This window comes from Talpa europaea, assembly GCF_964194135.1.
Source record: "Talpa europaea genome assembly, chromosome: 1".
NCBI lineage: Eukaryota > Metazoa > Chordata > Mammalia > Eulipotyphla > Talpidae > Talpa > Talpa europaea.
The window spans coordinates 8865986-8882675 of NC_140073.1; the positions used below are offsets into that span (position 1 = coordinate 8865986).

General features: G+C 39.4%; 1 protein-coding gene across 1 annotated transcript; it reads left to right on the top strand.

Annotated features, from left to right (window-relative positions):
- Positions 1–302: 302 nt before the first annotated feature.
- On the top strand, positions 303–1241 carry LOC311171125 (olfactory receptor 5B3-like; the record flags this gene model as incomplete). Its single annotated transcript, XM_084233740.1, has 1 exon — positions 303–1241. One exon carries the CDS (start codon positions 303–305, stop codon positions 1239–1241), a length of 939 nt encoding a protein of 312 aa, XP_084089866.1.
- Between the last annotated feature and the right edge of the window lie 15449 nt (positions 1242–16690).

Genomic DNA, 16690 nt, shown 5'->3' on the forward strand with positions numbered 1-16690 from the left:
TTCCAGAATTGCACAGTGAGACTTTTTCACTAAAATATCATGTCTCAGTTTAAGAATGAAAAACTGGTGAGGTGATCCATGGTGCATCCTTCTTCATCAAGTTAGAATTCTAGATAATTATACATGAAATTGTGCACTGATGGTCATGTTTTAGGTACAGAGAGTCTGGAGACACATACTCTTGCTATTATGAAATAATGACCGGGGCATATAAGCATTTGTGTTTGTTGTAATTTTGACATCTAACTTTCTGTTCCTTTATAACTTATTGCTGTAAGTCCTCTGAATTCTAAACAGCTTCCATGGAGAACACCACAGAAGTGACCCAGTTCATCCTCCTAGGACTGACCAAATCCACAAAACTACGAATCCCACTTGTAATGGTCTTCATTCTTATATATTCTGTAAATGTCATTGGGAACCTGGGGATGATCCTGTTGATTCTGTTGGACTCCCGTCTCCACAAGCCCATGTACTTCTTCCTCAGTAACCTGTCTCTGATAGACCTCTGTTACTCTACAGATGTAACAGCTACAGTCATAGCTGGGTTGTTCATAGGAGACCTGGTCATCTCCTACAATGCATGTGCTGCTCAGATGTTCATTTTTGGAGCCTTTACCACTGGGGAACTTTTCCTCTTGGCTGCAATGGCCTATGACCGCTATGCAGCTGTGTGCAAACCCCTGCATTACACCACCATCATGCCCACAGGTGTGTGTGCATGTCTGGCTATAGTCTGCTACGCTGGTGGTTTCCTGAATGCCTGCATCCATATTGGGGAAACATTCAGTCTCACATTCTGTAGTTCCAATAAGGTCCATCACTTTTTCTGTGATATTCCAGCAGTCATGTCTCTCTCTTGCTCTGATAAGCATGTTGCTGAGATGGTTCTTGTTTATGTAGACATCTTCATTATATGTTGTCCTCTTTTGGTTATCTTTGTATCGTACATGTTCATTTTCATTGCAATCTATAGGATGCGCTCAACTGCAGGCTATCAGAAGGCTCTGTCCACCTGCGCTTCTCACCTCACTGCTATCACCATCTTCTTTGGGCCGATCATCTTTATGTACTTACAGCCCAGCTCCAGCCATTCCATGGACACGGACAAAATGGCATCTGTGTTTTATACTATGGTCATCCCCATGTTGAACCCCATAGTCTACAGCCTGAGGAACCAGGAGGTCAAGAATGCATTCAAGAAGTTGTGTGAGAAGACAAAATTGTGCCTTGGATTGTGACTTTAACATTGTGTGGGGCATAATTAGCCTCCATGTCGCTCAATCTTCTTCATGTACTGACATAATTTACAATACACCTAAATCCTGAAGTGACACTGTACACATTTCTAAAGGCTATTGTCTAGAATGAGGAAAGCTGACAACAATGCATGTCTAGCAGAAGGGCACAAAATAAGGGGAAGCACAAAATGCATGTTTCTACATTTGAAAAATACATATTGAGGATATTTGCCTTATTCCCTTGTTCTGCATGTATTTTCTCTGCCATGGGCACTGCAACCACATGGCACATCAAATTAGCGGGAGGTAAATGAAAGTATTATTTTTAACAAAACGAATTGAACTATCACAGTGTGTTTAATTGAAAAATAATCTAGGGCTCATAATTTAGGGGGAAAGGGATACATTCATAGTACTCTGTGTTAATTTCATTGGCATATCTTATTTGAGAGACTATAGACTTAATATTATACATGAATCACAAATTCTGATTTCTTGAGTCATTTTGTGAGCTTATATTTTCTTATTATACCTTTCAAAAGGAAAATAGCCATTACAAATACAAGGAAGAAAAGTATAATCATTTTCAATTTCTTCCTAGATGACTCTTAATTTACACACATTGAAAAAATGCAGTGAAACACTAACAATGTGTTTAAAGACCACAAGTGCTTCTGATGATTACCCTTGCTTATAAAGTTTAATTTAGTTAAGTTTCATTGTATCTTTTCACTCCTCCTGTTTGTTTCTCAGTTCATTCACAATGATTTTTTTCAAATTTTCCTCACAACTCCAAGCAGTGATTATGTCCTTGCGATTTTGTCATTGCTGGCTCCTAATGTGGACTGTGAAGGTTCTGCTTCAATGACATTCTGTCCTAGATGTTGTCTTCAATTGCCATCTTCAGTAAGTTCATCACCCACTACATGGATTGATATTTTGTAAGAAAGTGAGAAAATCATGCTATTTATCGCCTTCCACACCACAGACAGCCCATACCTGAAATGCTCAGGTGATGACCAGTAAACCATTAGGGCACTATCCTGGGCAATTTTAGTGGCCTTCATTGCCCTGTATCAACAGCCTCTATGTGGGATGTCAGGTAAATGACGTACCACCTGGTAGCCAGTTTGGGAGAAGTTGAGAGCCAAAAATCCCAGAAAGGAATACAGGTATCTATTAAGCAACCAAAAAGTGTCTCAAAAAAGAGAAGTAAGCCTCTTAAGGTCAGTAAGCCTCTTAAAGTTAAACATGTCCAAATGTGAGTGGATCTACTGAGAGCCAGTGTAGGTCATGCCAAGATACATACATAGCCCAATGCATACTTGTTAGAGTTATGGATACAAGTGTGAGAGGACCAGCAGTTCACTGCCACAAGGAGACAGCCTACAGTGAAGGGAAAAGCTGGGGATTCCAGGACCCAGGCACATGACTTGTGCCTGGAGGATTATTTGCTGCCAACCCAAGCCTGGAGGAGGCCCTGTGTACTTTGGATAGGATAAGGGCCAAGTGACACACCTACAGGGTTGGGTGGGGACCAGAGGCCACATGTGGAGCTTGCTGTCCACAGGTTCCCAACCAATATGCAAACAGTTTTGGACTTAGTAGATATGGGGGCGAGTGTACTCTGTTATACAGGAACCCAGAGAAGTTTCAGACATCTGCTTGTTACACCTGATGACTATGGAGGCAGGTGTGTCAAGGTGACAGCAGTGAGGTGATTCCTGGGGATTTGGCGATTATCCCCAAAGAGTATAAATTGTATGTGTTGCCAATCTTGGAGACATGCTGTGGGATGATGTACTATATGGCTTGTGAATGGAAACCACAGGTGGAGAATTTGCCTTAGGATACATGGGTGGAAGGAACTGTTGCACTTGCATGCAAGTGTCCACCCACACAACTGCCAGTCCCGAGGTGAGTGACCAATACTAAACAGTGTCAGTTGCCAGGTGGCCACAGAGAGATTACGGGCACAATGGCAGAATTGGAGAAAGGGGCATTGTGTGTGCTGCCCACAACCTCTATAATTCGCCTGAGTTGCTGGTGAAGAAGCCTGGTGGCTCTTGGCATATAACAGTAAATTCCCAAGGAGAAGAAAGTAGTACTACCCTTGCATGCGGCAATGTCTTCAATGGCTGAATCGATGGGCCGTCTGAGTCACAAACTGGGCACATAGCACTTGGTAGCTTCTCTAGCTAATGATTTCTTTTCCATTACTCCAGCACCAGAGAGTCTAGGTCACTTTGCCTTCACGTGGGAAGTCCTCAGAGACATTCACTGAGTTTTCTCGGGGTCACCTGAAAAGCCCTACACTGTGCCACGGGATGGTGGCAGCTGACTTGGCCCGGTGGAAGAAGCCATCCTTGGTCGCTTGTTCCATTTTGTTGATGACACATTATTGACCAGAGACTGTCTTGCAGATTTGGAAAAAGCTGTACTCTTCTGTGGACACACCTGAAAACGTGTGACCTGGGCTGAGCAGCACTCTGTTACAGTTCCTATTTCTTTTTCAGGTTATGAGTACAACATGCTACACTCCTCATCAAGGGACTTGCAGAATTATATATATATTGTATGGTGAAAAAAACCTGATGAGGTGGAATTTAAGGAAAATGCATAAATCAGGCTAAATTTCACCCCCCACACAACACACATCACTGAAATGTTCTGTTTCTCACCATTCAGATATCCAGCAAACAACCAAGACCCATACATTGGCAACAATGTCTTGGTGTGTGACTGTGGGCTACTAGCATGTTAAAGGGGCTAGAGAGTGGACCTCCTGTTCTGCCTCTCTTAGTGCTGAAGTCTCTCCCTTGATCTGTCTGCCTGACTGTGTGTATGGTCCCCTGTCTCATCATGAAAGCTCTTCAAACTCTACCCAAGGCTCCAAATTTTGTGCTCCTCTACAAGAACTGACAGTAAAACTGGCCTGGCCTAAAATGGCTGTGAGACACATGGCCTAACTCTGTAATAGCTCCCTCTGCACTAGACTCTACATTCCCAGACTTCTAGCAGTGACATGGTCTTCATTATAACATGATCCTTGCACTTAAATATGTGTGTTGAAGAGTAGATTCTCAGTAAAATTTGACAACTGATGCATGAAATAAAGGTTGGAGTTTAATTGTCCCATGTGCTGATTCTTTGAACGACTGATTATAGTACTTCCCCTATAACTTAGATCTGCCAGACTTTAATAATACTCTAAGCTATTGAACAGGATTGCTTCTTAGAAATCCAGCTCAAGACTGTCATCTCAAACCACTTCATGAGCTGAACCTCATTTCATCTTTTGAATTCTACTATGAGGGTACCCAATATTATTACCCCTCCACTTATAGGTGGTATACTGAAGTGTAGAGAGATTAAACTACTTGGCCAAGATCGTCCTGTAAACCTTGTCAGAACTAGCACTGAAAGATAGTTCTCCATGACAGCGCAGCTCACACTTGTGACAACCACACTTGAATACCTTCATAAAAGCGATAATTCTGCCTGGGGTGTTGTTAGTGCGTATGCTGTGCTAACATACATGTAAAGAGGTATGAACCTATCCCCCTAAATCTTATAGTGTAGTAAACCTCAACACAGTGTTATATGTCACAGCAAAAATAATAGTAATATTAAACATTCATCTAGAAAATTAAAGATGCTGAAATGATTTTAAAAAAGAGCTAAATAAAAACTCTAAAAACATGCAAGGAGAAACCCACATGGCGAAACAGACCTCTCGTGCCTTGTCAATGCTCCCCTCAGCAGTGTTCTGTCCATCTGCCTGTACTGCGCCCTTCTCTGTTTCTGGTGAATTCTCTCACACTCCTGTGCCTCTGATCTGTACTCCAGGTCTTGTATAAAAATAAATAAAATCTTTAAAATTAAATAAATAAAAATATGCATAACAAGTAGTGCATTAAAAAGTGCTCATTATCACTTACCATCAGGGAAGCGAAGAACAAAACTTCCATGAGACACCAGCTCATCCCTGTGAGAATGGCCCATTTCATAAAGACCTGAAACATGTGATGACGAAGGTTTGGAAGAAAAGGGACCTCATGCAGTCTTGTTGGGAATGAGTCATCCACAGTGTTGTAAAACATTGTTACCTCAATAAGAAACACAACTTTCCTGAAGAATTTAGTGAAGTTATAGGACAAGAAGAGCTTGCAAAAATCAGATGTTCTCTTCTCAAGCAATGAACCCTGACCAAGAAATTAAGGAAGAAATTGCATTCACAATAAATCTGAAAGAGTAAATAAACCATTGAGAGATAAAATTAACCAAAGATATGATTGAACTGTACTCTGAAATTGTTGAATAATGTTGAAAAGAATTTTAATAGATCTAAATAAATTTAAAATACCTCATGTTTAAGGTAGTTTTTACTATTGTTGTGAGTTGTAGAATTTTGTTTCATAAGTTATCTAGAATAAAGACTATTCTTTGTAAGATGTAGTCTCTGAATCTGCAATTTTACCTGTGATCCTGAGCAGTGTGACAGGTATTTCTCTGAACTCCACAATTGCCTCACCATTTCCTCACTCAACATTCACTCATAAGCATTTTATGTATTTTCCAGAGTTCTAACAAATTTCATTCATAGGGTATTTGCTTGTTGTTTCAGAGATCTGTAAAGAGGTGGACCCTTGAAACATACTAATTGCTTTTTTATGCCTTTCTTTTTAAAGGACACTGATTATTACATTTGGGCTCACCAAATAATCCAGGTAAATACCTCATTGTAGTACTCTTACTCTAATTACATATGCACAGAACAAATTGATTTCTACCAAAAAATGTACAAAGACGTTCTGACTCATGCAATATTTACAGAATCCAGGAACTGACCTGACATGTGTGAGAAAGTTTATTCAGCCCATGCTGATTCCTTTTCACAGACTCTTCCCCATGCCCATCACCCAGGGGCCTGGCCAACTGCAGGGCTCCCTCTGGGTGCTCATTCAAGTCTATGAGGCTCCCCATCCACAGCTGCACTGTCCACACATAAAGCCTCTTCAACCCCTGTAGGGGGGGAGGGATAAGGGACAGTAATAGGTCTGCTTCATGGCACCCAGAATGACACAGGCCAATTCTTTCTAAGTCCATGCTCCACAACTAAAACATGACACATTGTACCCATAAAATGCGCAGGCACATGTAGGGAAGCAGATGTAATGTTTATTTTTTTTTAAATAATAAATTTTATTTTTATATTCCCCATACAATTGCAGCCCCCCCCCCCATTCTGAACCTGATCCCTCCCCTCCCGCCCCCGCCTCCCTAAAAGTGTCTCTGGTTCATAGTTTTTTGTTGAGATTGATTTTCACTTTCTTATAGTTATTCATTTTCCTGGTCCCTTATTTAAGTTTTCTAGATTCCTGCTATGAGTGAGACCATCTGGTATTTTTCTTTTTCTTTCTGTCTTATTTCGCTGAGCATGATCCCTTCCAGCGCCATCCATGTTGCAGCAAATTGCATGTGTTTATCTTTTTTGAATGCTGAGTAATATTCCATGGTATATATGTACCACATCTTCTTGATCCAGTCATCTATTTTTGGGCATTTGGGTTGTTTCCAAAGCTTAGCTATTGTAAACAGTGCTGCTATAAACATAGGGATGCAGGTGTTCTTTGGAATTGATGTTTCTGTGTCCTTTGGGTAAATACCTAGGAGTGGAATTGCTGGATCATATGGAAGCTCTATGTTTAGTAGGTCCAGAAATCTCCACACAGCTCTCCACAGTGGTTGGACCAGTTTGCACTCCCACCAACAGTGCAGAAGAGTTCCTTTTTCTCCACACCCTCGCCAACATTTGTTGTTGCTAGTTTTTTTAATATGTGCCATTCTCACTGGTGTAAGATGGAATCTCATGGTAGTTTTGATTTGCATTTCCCTGATGACAAATGATGTTGAAAATTTTTTCATATGCCTGTTGGTCATTTGCATTTCCTTCAGAGAAGTTTCTTTTTAGCTCTTCTGCCCATTTTTTGACTGGATTCTTTTCTTTGTTGTTGTTGAGTCTCATCAGCTCTTTGCAGATTTTTGTGATCAGTCCTTTATCCTTAGTGTTGGGTGCAAAAATGTTCTCCCAGTTGGTGGGGTTACTCTTTGTTTTTGTTATTGTCTCTTTTGCTGTGCAGAAGCTCTTTAATTTGATGTAGCCCTAGCTGTTAATCTTTGCCTTCACTATCACTGCTTTGGGTGATGTGTCTGTAAAGATGTCTTTGATGTGCAAATCACGTAGTGTTTCGCCTATATTTCCTTCTATATATTTTATGGTTTCAGGTCTTATGTCTAGTTCTTTAATCCATTTTGAGTTGATTTTTGTGTATGGTGTGAGGTAGTGGACAAGCTTCATTCTTTTGCATGTAGCGACCCAGTTTTCCCAGCACCATTTATTGAACAAACTTTCTTTGCTCCAATGCATAGTCTTTGCTCCTTTGTCAAAGATTAGTTGACCATAAATCTGTGGGTTTATTTCTGGATTTTCTATTCGATTCCATTGGTCTGTATGTCTGTTCTTGTTCCAATACCATGCAGTTTTGATGATTATGGCTTTGTAGTATAGTTTGAAGTCTGGGAATGTGATGCCTCCATTCCCTTCTTTTTTTTCAGGAGAGCTTTGGCTATTCGGGGTTTTTTGTGATTCCATATGAATTTCATCAATAATTGTTCTATTTCTTTGAAGAATGACATTGAAATTTTGATTGGAATAGCATTGAATCTGTATATTGCTTTTGGTAGGATGGCCATTTTAATAATGTTTATTCTTCCAATCCATGAGCAGGGGATGTCTTTCCATTTCTTTGTGTCTTCTTCTATTTCTTTTAACAGTGTTTTATGGTTTTCTTTGTATAGGTCCTTTACCTCTTTTGTTAGATTTATTCCCAAATATATATTTTTTTGTTTCAATAAAAAAAGGGATGGTTTTTTTTATTTCTTCTTCTTCAGATTTATTGTTTGTGTATAGGAAGGCTACTGACTTTTGTGTGTTGATTTTGTATCCTGCCACTTTACTGAACTGATTGATGAGTTGAATTAGTTTTTCTGTGGAGTTTTTGGGGTTCTCTATGTATATTATCATATCATCTGCAAATAGTGAGAGTTTGACTTCTTCTTTTCCTATTTGGATTACTTGGATGTCTTTCTCTTGTCTTATTGCTCTGGCTAGGACTTCCAGTATTATATTGAAAAGCAGTGGTGAGAGTGGACATCCTTGTCTTGTTCCAGATCTTAATGGAATTGCTTTCAGCTTTTCAGCATTGAGAATGATACTGGCTGTTGGCTTGTCTAGATGGCCTTTATGATGTTGAGGTATGTTCCTTGTATCCCAAGAATTTCAAGGGTTTTTATCATGAATGCGTGTTGAACTTTGTCGAAAGCTTTCTCAGCATCTATTGATATTATCATATGGTTTTTATATTTCTTTTTGTTGATGTGTTGGATAACGTTGATTGATTTTCAGATGTTAAACCATCCTTGTGTCCCTGGAATGAATCCTACTTGGTCGTGGTGAATTATCTTATGGATACATTGTTGGATTCTGATAGCTAAAATTTTATTGAGGACTTTTGCATCAGTGTTCATTAGGGAGATTGGCCTGTAGTTTTCCTTTTTTGTGTTGTCCTTGTTCGGTTTTGGTATTAGTGTAATGTTGTCTTCATAGAACGTGTTTGGTATTGTCCCTTCCTTCTCAATTTTTTGGAAGAGTTTGTGAAGGATAGGCACTAATTCGTCTCTGAATGTTTGGTAGAATTCATTTGTAAATCCATCAGGTCCTCGGCTTTTGTTTTTGGGGAGGTTTTTGATTACCATTTCAATTTCGCTGCTTGTAATTGGTCTGTTTAGGTGTTCTATTTCTTCTTTATCGAGCTTTGGGTGATTGTAGAGTTGTAGGAATTTGTCCATCTCCTCTAGAGATGCTAACATATCAATATTAACTCTAAATGTAAATGGACTAAACTCTTCAATAAAAAGACACAGAGTTGCAGCCTGGATTAAGAAACAAAACCCAACCTTTTGCTGTCTCCAGGAAACACATTTAGCTACAAAAGATAAAAATAGGCTCAAAGTTAAAGGATGGAAAACAATCCTACACGCAAATGGACCAAAAAAGAAAGCAGGAACAGCTATACTTATATCAGATAAAACAGATTTCAAACTCAAAAAGATAAAAAGAGACCCCAATGGTCACTACATTATGATCAAGGGGACAATACTTCAAGAAGAAATAACACTCATTAACATATACTCACCAAACGAAGGAGCACCAAAATATATCAGACAACTGTTGTCCTCTCTGAAAACAGACATCAGAGAAAACACATACGTAGTGGGAGACTTCAACACACCACTATCAACAATGGATAGATCAACAAGACAAAAAATAAGTAAAGAAACCAAAGCTCTAAATAAGGACCTAGAGCAATTGGGCTTAACAGACATCTATAGAACACTAAACCCCAAAAAACCGGAGTACACATTTTTCTCAAGCGCACACGGATCATTCTCCAGGATCGATCACATACTGGGGCACAAGACAAACATCAACAGATACACCAGATTGAAATCATATCAACCATCATTTCTGACCATGAAGGCATCAAACTAGAAATAAACCATAAAAAGAAGGCAAGGAACTTTCCTACCTCATGGAGATTAAAAATCACACTACTGGAAGACCACTGGACTAATGAGGAGATCAAAGAAGAAATTAAAAATTCTTTGAACAGATGTAATGTTTAAACACCACTATTTTGTGACCCACACTACAGTAGTGTTTACTAACAGTAATGAACATTTAGAACACCTGATGTGTGTTACATACTTTCTCTGGTTTGTCTGTATGGGACCTGCAAATGTTGACAATTCTTGGAGAATGCCTAATGCAATTATCTCCGTCTCACACATGAGAAGCTGAAGTTAGATGACTACATTATTTAAACAATTGATGACAAGTCACCTTTTACACAGAGCAAACTAGTAACCACCCCACACGCCTGCAGGTGGAAGCTGTGATTCTTCAGTTTGGGAGTATAAGTTTAGAGACCACTCAGAGGAAAGATTGGATCTATGAGTTTTTGTGAAAAGGAAAACATTTTCTAACCATGATTATAGTGGTAATGCAAATTGAATGATAAAACAAACTGTTAAAGATACTCAATAAGACATCTTCCACAAAGATCAGAAATGAAAATAAAGTATACGTGAAATTAAATTTTAACACAGAAAGCTTCTCGTGCTGTAATATTTACCACAACCAAGATATAAAAGAAAACCAAATGCCTCAAAAAAGACAAATGCATGGAAAAGATGTGGAATATTTACACAATGGAATATTACTCTGCAATCAAAAAAGAAAACCTGATGCTCTCCATGGCAACATGAATGGAGCTGGAAGGGATTATGCTAGCTGAAATAAGTCAGAGGGACAAAGATAAATATCAGATGATCTTATATGTGGTATACCGAGAAATCAAAAAAAGTCAAGAAAAAGTCAAAACTAGCAAGCTGACCATACAACAAAGGAGAGGAATAGAGAGCATTCAGAACAGCAGAGGAAGAAGGGTAAAAACAAGGAATGGTGGTGATGGTTCATGAGTAATATGGTGGTGGGAGAACTATGGTGACTACAATGACGTAAGGAAAAAGTTTTCATTAATAATTATTTTTTTAAATAAAGAACCTAGCGCTCAAAGATGTGAAGGTTTAAATTAAAATATGTTTGCTGTTGGGAATGTAAAGTTTTGAGACGCAGTTTTAATTTAGGTTTATTCACCACAGTTTCAAAAACAACTCCCTCATGTTAACCCAATGAAATAAAAACTTATGTTTGTACAAAAATTTTAGCTAGGCTTTTATATCAGCTTTGTTTATAATCACCTGACTAGAAACAACATAAAAGGTTCTCAACAGAAGTAAGCAGAAAATATAAACATAACATTCACAACAAGGACTACTACTTTGATTTTAAAATTCTACTATAATAAGTCCTTTATCATGAGTGCTGTGTGTAAAAATTTTCTTCCAGTCAGTGGGGTTTCTCTTTGTTTTGGTTATTGTTTCTTTTGTTGTGCAGAAGCTCTTTAATTTGATGTAGTCCCAGCTTTTTATCTTTGCCTTCACTATGACTGCTTTGGGTGATGTGTCTGTAAAGATGTCTTTGAGGTGCATGTCGTGTAGTGTTTCACCTATATTTTCTTCTATGTATTTTATGGTTTCAGGTCTATGCCTAGTTCTCTAATCCATTTTGAGTTGGTTTTTGTGCATGGAGTGAGTTAGTAATCAAGCTTCATTCTTTTGCATGTAGCGACCCAGTTTTCCCAGCACCATTCAATGAACAAACTTTCTTTGCTCCAGTGCATATTCTTTGCTCCTTTGTCAAACATTAGTTGACCATAAATCTGTGGGTTTATTTCTGGGTTTTCTTTTCGGTTCCATTGGTCTGTGTGTCTGGTCTGGTTCCAATGCCTACAAAGAGCTGACGAGACTCAACAGAAACAAAAAAAATAATCCAGTCCAAATATGGGCAGAAGAGCTAAAAAGAAACTTCTCCAAAGCGGAAATACAAATGGCCACCAGGCATATGAAAAAACATTCAACATCACTTGCAATCAGGGAAATGCCAATCAAAACTACAATGAGATACCATCTCATACCAGTGAAAGTGGCACATATTAAAAACACTAGCAACAACAAATGTTGGCGAGGATGTGGAGAAAAAGGAACTCCCTTGCACTGCTGATTGGAGTGCAAACTGGTCCAACCACTGTGGAAAGCTGTGTGGAGATTCCTAAATCTACTGATGATAGAGCTTCCATATGATCCAGCCAATCCACTCCTATATATTTACCCAAAGGACACAGAAACATTAATTCCAAAGAGCACCTGCACCCCTATGTTTATAGCAGCCCTATTTACAATAGTTAAGCTTTAGAAACAACCCAAATGCCCAAAAATAGATAACTGTATCAAGAAGATGTGGTACATATACACCATGGAATATTACTCAGCATTCAAAAAAGATAAAAACATGCAATTTGGAGCAACATGGATGGCACTGGAAGGGATCATGCTCAGCGAAATCAGCCAGAAAGAAAAAGAAAAATACCAGATGGTCACACTCATAGCAGGAATAAAGAAAACCTAAACAAGGGATGAGGAAAAAGAATAACTATAAGAAATAAAAAATCACAATCAACAAACAACTATGAACCAGAGACATACTATCGGGGGGCAGGGAATGGAGGGATTGGGGTCAAAATAAGGGGGTTGCAATTGTATGGGGAATATAAAAATAAAATTAAAATAAAATAAAAAAAATTCCACTAAAGATGCAGGTGACAATGTGCATGGACTTAAGGGATTTGTGTTAAGTGAAAAATGCCAGATTCATATGCTATGGATTCTAAGACTCTAGTGAAGGACATTCTTACAATGGCAAAATTATATGAAGTAAGCACATCAGTATTTATGGCAGCACTAACTCCAAAGAAGCTGAGGGACCAAAACCTTTGGAAATACATTAAGACGTGAGCATGCTAATCTCTGCAACTGATTATTAAAAAAGAAAATAATCTGAAAGAACAATGAAAACACGTCTTTACAACATAAAATTATGTGATGTGATTACCACAGGCAGTTTAATTATTGCATCATTTGGAAAGTACAGTGAGGAGCCTCAGGTACCCACATAGGGGACGTCCCCTGAGAACATCATGTCTTTATAATCCACTCTCAGTCCCCAAGCACGGACCCGCGGTGACTTTGGTAGCCTTGTTTACGATGGCCAGACTTTGATCCAACCCCTTTGAACATCATGTGTTCATCTGAATGCTGATGGTTTGTACATGCAGACCTTCCTCGGATCTCTGGATTTCCTACGAACTTGCAGCCATGGCCAAGGAAACACGACAAGATAAAAATGATAGTGAAGACATGAAATGAAAACCCTTAAATGTTTAAGGTGTTTTACATACATTGGTTTGTGACTTGCAAATACATTCCCGTGGCCTGCAGGAAAGAGGAAATGGTATGATGGCTATTTTATCAATAAGGGGGAAGCAGTGACCCTTCCAAAACCACAAGAGAACACATGGTAGATTCAGGACTTGAACCCATGTTAATGATTTTTCCTCCATCCTTCCCTGCTCTAGAGACCTTGGAACCTGCGCCACTGCTGCACAGAGCTTCTCCAACACAGTCTGTGCGTTATTCCCTGGCTGGATTTTTATTACACTCTTCAGGATTGACTGTCCTTTGCTTTCCAGCGAAAGGTAAGATTCTATATTCAATATGCCTTTAATGAAAGCTGTAATTCGTGCAAATGTTGTGGGGCAGATACTCTGATTTGTTGCACACACACATAGATATTTACAACAATTTCATTGAAATCTGAGATGAAACTGGGGAGTGTCAAAACTTCCACTAACACAAACTTAGATGATGCTAGGAGACCACACTGCTCCTTACAAAGAAAGAGTGGAGTCGGGGGAATTTGATGCTGTGATTAGACAAAATTTCATCTAATCCACTACAAATCAACATTGACAATAAAAAGAAATCAAGCCAGGATTGTGAAATGACTTGTTGAGACTGAAAAGGAACCAAAGTGAAATAGCAAAATCCAAATTGATTTCAACATTTTCTGCAGAATGGCATCCTTACTGTTTCTGTCTTATCCGCACATGTGGACAGCGATGTAATGAAACATTGAACTTTTGATTTAGTCAAAATAATTCTGAATCTTGAATCTTCTGCTAGCTGTGTGATTGTAGACACGACAAAGTTAAACAAATTCTCAGTCTTTGATGGTGAAACCAAAATAAGAACGTCACCCATGACACCCAGACTTACAGGCACATATACATGCAAAGCTCTTTGCATTGTTTATTGCACATGTATGTGTTACCAGGGCTTGTGTACTTTTGCAAAGGCAACGCGTTTTGTGCTAGGCATCTGAAGTGAAGTCCCCCGGGCAGAAGCTAACGGATCACAGACAGCATCTGAGGCGCCCTTCCAAAGGCAGCTGAGTCAAATTCGATAAACTAAAATACTGGCCCTACAATAAAATATTCAACAACAAAATAATATTTAGCTTAAAAAATATATGTAGCTTGGGGCCTCCCCTGTGGCACAGTGGTTGAGCGCTGGATTACGAAGCTGCCACAGCTGGTTCGATCACCAGCTGCTCCCCGGCCACGGGGGGAGGGTCCCTCATTGCGCGCAACCTCTCCTGCGGCCTGCTGCTCCCCTCAGCAGTGTACTTCCTTCCTTCTGCCTGCTCTGCCCCCCGCTCTGGCTTTGGTGAATTCAATCACCCTCCCGCACTTCTGACTGTACCCAGTGCTTGTATAAATAAAAAAATAAAATCTATAAAAAAAAATATGTAGGTGACAGGAAAGCCACAAACTGCACTTTCGTCCTCCATCTCTGAGATTCAAATATGGGAGACAGTGATGAAAACAGAAAACAGAATGAGTGTAAGAAAGGAGACTCCAAGGCATGGAAACTGACCATAGATCTCAGCATCTGGGAGTGATGGAGGAATTCAAGGGGAGAGATGGGGGTGGAGCACAATGGACTATGGTGGAGGACCATGATCATCCCGTGGTTCCAGAACCACCGGACCACACCTGAGCAGGGATGCACTATTGTGGGGAAAAAAATGAACAAGGATGTAAAACAATGGCTGTTCAGTTAAGAAAAACAGGAGACTTAGAACTGACTAAAACATGGATTCCAAGGAGTAAGTTAAGAAAGGAATACTATATAAAAGGGAAAGCAGCCAGTGGTGCAGGGCACAAGAGTTCTGGAAGGTGTTGAACATCTGGTGCCCCTGGAGTGTGAGAAGAGGCAGATATAAGAGGGAGGCTGCAGGACTTCAAAGCTCACTCATGCCTGACACCCCGGGTGTTTCCCGAAGCAACACAGAGGCCATCCTTCAGGTTAATAATACTTTCTGGCTGAACCCTTAGGCTACACACTCGATATGTTAGTCATGTTTACACAACATCTCACTTAATACTCACAGTAGTACCCTGAGTTAGGTCTCATTTCTATCTTCTTTTCATAGACAGATAAAACTAAGTTGGAGGACTTAGGCTAGTGTCATTATTCCTGGTAGTAAATGGGGGGCTGATAAGCAACTGTTTCATGAACACAAGTTCCAGCCCAGCGCTGAGTTCTCCCTCAGAGGTTCTCCACTGCTAATAAGCACATGCCCTTCCTACACCTACAGCCCACCACATCCTGTGCACAGAAGTCTTCGTTACCTTACCTTGGATCCCCAAACACTGAGTTTTGCACAGTGGACATGATGAGTAATAGTAAAACAGTTTTGTCTAATTTAATTGAATTGTAGGAAAGAGGATCAGACTTGGGAAACAATTACCTCTCAAGTCTCAGTTTAAACATATTAAAGAATTAAACAGGTGAAGTGATCCACAGTGATTCCCTATTCGCCAGTTTAGAATTCTAGAAAATTTATACATGAAATTCTGTATTGAAGTTCACCTATTAGGTTCAGAAAGTTTGAGATACACACCCTTGCTGTAATGAAACAATGACCGAAGTATAAAAACATTAGGTTTCCTAAATGTATCCACGGTTATCTCTCTATTCCTTTATTTGTTCTTGCTTTAGGACATCTGATTTCTAAACAACCCCCATGGTGAACACCATAGAAGTGACCGAGTTCATCCTCTTAGGACTGACCAAAGTCACAAATCTCAGAGTCCCACATGTAATGGTCTTGACTCTTACATATGCCATAAATGTCATCGGGTAACTGGAGATGATCCTGTTGATTCTTTTGGACTCTCATCTCCATACGCCCATGTACTTCTACTCAGTAACCTGTCTCTGATGGACTTCTGTCACTCTAAGCTGTCACCCCTATAGTCATGGCTGGGTTGTTTATAGTTTAATCTAATAAATTAAAATGTAGGAAAGAGTGTGAGACTTGGGAAACACTCCACCCAGGAACAAAATTTGGCTTCCCAATGACTATATGTGGAACCATGAATAAATGACTCATTCTCTTGTACCTGGCTATGAAAATAAAATAATGACTACCCAGCCTGAGAAATTGTTGAGAGGAACCAGTGAACACAGCTGTAGCCTCCAAAGTTTGTCTAAGCAAAGGTGAGATCTCATTGTAAATTCCAGAATTGCACAGTGAGAATTTTTCACTAAAATATCATGTCTCAGTTTAAGAATGAAAAACTGGTGAGGTCATCCATGGCAAATCCTTCTTCATCAAGTTAGAATTCTAGATTTTATACATAAAATTATGCATTGATGGTCATGTTTTAGGTACAGAGAGTCTGGAGATACATACTCTTGCTATTATGAAATAATGACCCTGGCATATAAGCATTTATGTTTTGTTGTAATTTTAACATCTTACTCTCTATTCCTTTATATCTGATTTCTAAACAGCTTCC